Source organism: Oryza sativa, chromosome 6 (assembly GCF_034140825.1).
Source record: "Oryza sativa Japonica Group chromosome 6, ASM3414082v1".
In the NCBI taxonomy this organism is placed as follows: Eukaryota; Viridiplantae; Streptophyta; class Magnoliopsida; order Poales; family Poaceae; genus Oryza; species Oryza sativa.
The window spans coordinates 18599389-18603605 of NC_089040.1; the positions used below are offsets into that span (position 1 = coordinate 18599389).

The 4217-nt window shown below is 52.4% G+C and overlaps 1 protein-coding gene across 1 annotated transcript; it reads left to right on the forward strand.

The window, feature by feature from the left end:
* Nucleotides 1-3375: 3375 nt before the first annotated feature.
* Nucleotides 3376-3861, forward strand: LOC136357014 (uncharacterized). The gene has a single exon (XM_066311736.1). It carries the CDS (start codon nt 3376-3378, stop codon nt 3859-3861), a length of 486 nt encoding a protein of 161 aa, XP_066167833.1.
* The last annotated feature ends 356 nt before the right edge of the window (nt 3862-4217 follow it).

The window sequence follows — 4217 nt, forward strand, 5'->3', positions numbered from 1 at the left end:
CCGTCTGAATCATGTTCTAACTAATAAGTCTCGATCGGAGCATCTTACGAAGTTCTGGCTGGAAAGCAATTGTAATTTTATCTCACAACTTGTTTGTAAGGACTCCTTAATTAAGTAATAATGTAATATACTTCTGCTTTTCCCCGCAAAAAGAAAAGAACTACTCCTAGTCAGGGATTGAAATTTCTGTTCGAAATTTCACCCCCCCTCCACCGAAATGCTCATGTCTCGCCCCGAAACTTTCGTATTTTTTTGCATTTTTTATGAATTTGGTCAAATTTTATTCAAATCCATTCAAAATCAGTCAAAAATTCAAAAAAAATTTGTAAAAAAAATTCGAAATTTATGAACTTTCGGTTCTCTCGCTCCCCTCCGAAATTTTGGTTGTTTCCGAAATTTGAAACTGCTCCTAGTCATAAAATAAATCAAACCCTCGTGTCAATTCATCTTTAAAGTGGAAGTAAAGGACAATAAAGGGATTAAAAACATCTCGCTTTGTGGCCGATGTTAGGTAAGAAGGTAAGAAATGATCGATGAAATTTGGAACAAATTTTGAACAGTAAAAATTAATTTATTTTTGGACGAACAGTAGTACTCGATAACTGAAATACTGTATGGGCCTAAAGTATAATTCCATCAGTTTTTGATCTAATTTAGTTTCGAAGTTATGAACCAGGCCCTGGCGGGATATAGAATTCTAACCTGTTGGCCGCTTCAGACTAAACTCCGTTCTGTTCGACATTTATAAGCATTTGAGCTATATAAAAGTATATCTTAATTACATTCCAGCGGCTTAATTTATGTCTGCAACCAACTTGGCAATATTGGCAATATATATATGGTGGTGCACTGCACACACGGTTTGACACATCGTTCAAACATGCACTTGTTTGGTTGCTTTTTGAGAGAAATATTTTGGCCCTACAACTGAACAAAAGCGATCTTGTTCCAAGTATTTTAACTAGCAGAAATAGGTACACAAAATAAGACCCAAATGAAATTCTGAGCAGTCGTGAGGACTACTGGCGGTTATGTCCATATTTTGATATAGGAGAGGGAGGCACCAGGAATTCCTACCCTTCCTTCCGTCCCTCTCGATCATTGCACGACACCAATACATGGTGGCAGTAACGAAAGAGTGGCACCTCTGTGGAACGAGGAACTGGAGAGTTTCGCAACCCAAGCACAAAGAACTCCGGAGACGGTGACACGCGAGGCGAAGGAACAAGTCACCCTGATACAATTTGTACTGAATTTGCTCCCCGCGGAGCAAAACCGTGCGCTAGCTCTCCATCCCGATCTTTCATCGAGTATTGGGCAATGGAACGACGTGCGGTAAATCACACCATTCCGTAGGTGTAAAATGTTATACATATATTTAGGTTTTATATTTCTCTATTTGTAAAGGGTTTCAGATGAATACAAGTGCTATTCGTAACAATAAAGGATGTTTTTCATTCCAATCTAAGACGTTGTATTTCTGTTTGTACAAATTTGTGCCTTGGCACCGATGATGCCATCGTTAAGTACCCTATCAGGTCGTGAAATATACTGTTAGAAGAATAAAGTTCTGTTTGAACACGGGAAGTCACTATAAAAAAGGATTTACCTGGACGAGGAGCTATTTAGATTGCAGACGGACGGTTTTCGTGTCCGCACAGAAAAATCAACGTCCCATTTTCGCGTGCGGAACCTCAAGAGGCCCGCACGCGAAAATCAGTTTCGCGTGCGGGCCTCTTAAGTGAACCACACGCAAAAATACCTCTCCTCTTTTTCCTTCCTACTGATTTCAAAATTTTCAACTTCTCTACTCCTGTTCCCTTATATTAAATCACTCAATTACTCTCACTCCTCTCTCTCTCCGCGCACCTAATTTTTCCACTTTCCTCTCCTACTTTTCTCTTTCCTCTCCTCTCCTCTCATCCCCACTGAGCGCACGAGGAGTAAGAGGCGGACCACGGGAGCTAGCGGCGACGGCGGGCGGTTGCGGCGGGGCCGGCAGCGGCGGGCTCGATCGGGAGCGGCGGCGGCGCGACCACGGCGACGACGAGTGGCGGTGGCGGCCGGCGGGTGCAGACGGCGACGATGCACCGCGTGGCTCTACCGCTGGTGCGGACAGCAGCGCGACGGCCGTCCCTCGCCTGGATCCATGCGGATCCAGCGGTGGTGGCGGTCTCGGGCGCAGATGACGGTCGCGGCGGCGGAGGTCGGGTGCGGCGGCGGCGCGATGACGGTGGCCAGGAGCGGCGGCGGGTGATTCCAGGTTTAGGGTTAGGGTTAGGGTTTTTTTTTATTTTTTCGATTTTATTTTTTTTTTGGTTTTTTTTGTTTGCGTGCAGGCGGTATAATTTTACAGCACTGGATAATCGGTTATCCCGTGCTGTCCACTTAAACCGGTCGCACGGGAAGAAGAATTTCCTGTGCGGTGCCCGCACGTGGAAATATTGATTTTCCCAGATCTCTGGGTGTAGACGGACAAATCCTCCGCACAGAAAAACCTATTTTAACCGCACAGAAAAAAATGAATTTCCTGCATGTGCATGTGCACTATCCAAGATTAATGTACATGACCATCGTAGCACTAGGGTAAGCACATGTCTAAAAGAAGACAAAGAAATGCCAAAAACAAGTATGATAAATAAATTGTTCAATACTATATATATATATAGGAAAAAGTATGAATTACCCCCGAACTATCGCGGTCGTCTGAATTACCCCCCGAACCACAAAACCGGGTATTCTTCACCCCCAACTATGCAAACCGGACAAATAACCCCTCTCGACCCAATCCGCGGTGATTTTGGTCCACGTGGCGTACGCGTGGCAGTCCAGTCAGCACTCTATTTATAAAAAAAAATGTGGGACCCACCTATCATCTCCTCATCCTCTCTCCTCTCTCTCACTCTTCCTCTCTCTCTCACGCGCCGTGCGGGGGAGGACGCGGCGGCGGCGTGCAGGCGGTGGCGGAGTGCCGGGGAGGACGCGGCGGCGGCGGGCGGGTGATGGCGGAGCGCCGGGGAGGACGCGGCGGCTGTGGGCGGCGCCGACGAGGGGCGATGAGGAGGACGACGACGAGGATGGAGCACACGGCGGCGGCGCCTCTCGGCGGCGTGCGCGCGGGGAGGACGAGGGCGGCGGGACGGCTGGCATCGAGGCCCCCTCCGCCGTGCCGCTCCGACGGCGTCCCCACCTCCACCGCTGGCCAGCTCGTGGGTGGATGAGGACGACGACAAGGATGGAGCACACGGCGGCTGCGCCTCTCGGCGGCGTGCGCGCGGGGAGGACGAGGGCGGCGGGACGGCCGGCGTCGAGGCCCCCTCCGCCGCGCCGCTCCGACGGCACCCCCACCTCCACCGCTGGCTAGCTCGTGGGGGGATGAGGACGACGACAAGGATGGAATGCACGGCGGCGGCGCCTCTCGGCGGCGTGCGCGCGGGGAGGACGAGGGCGGCGGGACGGCCGGCGTCGAGGCCTCTGCCTCCGCGCCCGCCCGCCTCCGGCCTCCGCCCCCACAATGCCCGTAGCCATCCCCGCCGCCGGCCGCCCTTCGGTGTCCGCTCCTCGCCCGCCCGCAACCCGCCGCCGCCTCCGCGCCCGCCTGCCGGCGTCGGTGTCGGCTCCTCGGTCCTCGCCCGCCCGCCTCCGGCTTCCGCCCCCGCAACGCCCGCAGCCATCCCCGCCGCCGGCCGCTCGTCGGCGTCCGCTCCTCGCCCGCCCGCAGCCCGCCGCCGCCTCCGCGCCCGCCCGTCGGTGTTCTCACCGGCGCTCCGCCATCGCCCGCCCGCCGCCACCGCGTCCTCCCCGGCGCTCCGCCACCGCCCACACGCCGCCGCCGCGTCCTCCCCCGCACGATGCGTTTGAGAGAGAGAGAGAGTGAGAGTGAGAGTGAGAGAGAGAAGAGAGAGGAAGAGAGGATGAGGAGATGACAGGTGGGTCCCACATTTTTTAATAAATAGAGTGCTGACTGGACTGCCACGCGTACGCCACGTGGACCAAAACCACATTGGATTGGGTCGAGGGGGGTAATTTGTTCGGTTTGCATAGTTTGGGGTGAAGAATACCCGGTTTTGTGGTTTGGGGGGTAATTCAGACGACCGCGATAGTTCGGGGGGGTAATTCGTATTTTTTCCATATATATATATATATATATATATATATATATATGCCTAATCTAGAAAAAAGAATACATGGCACAACCACCTGGACCAAGAGAAGAT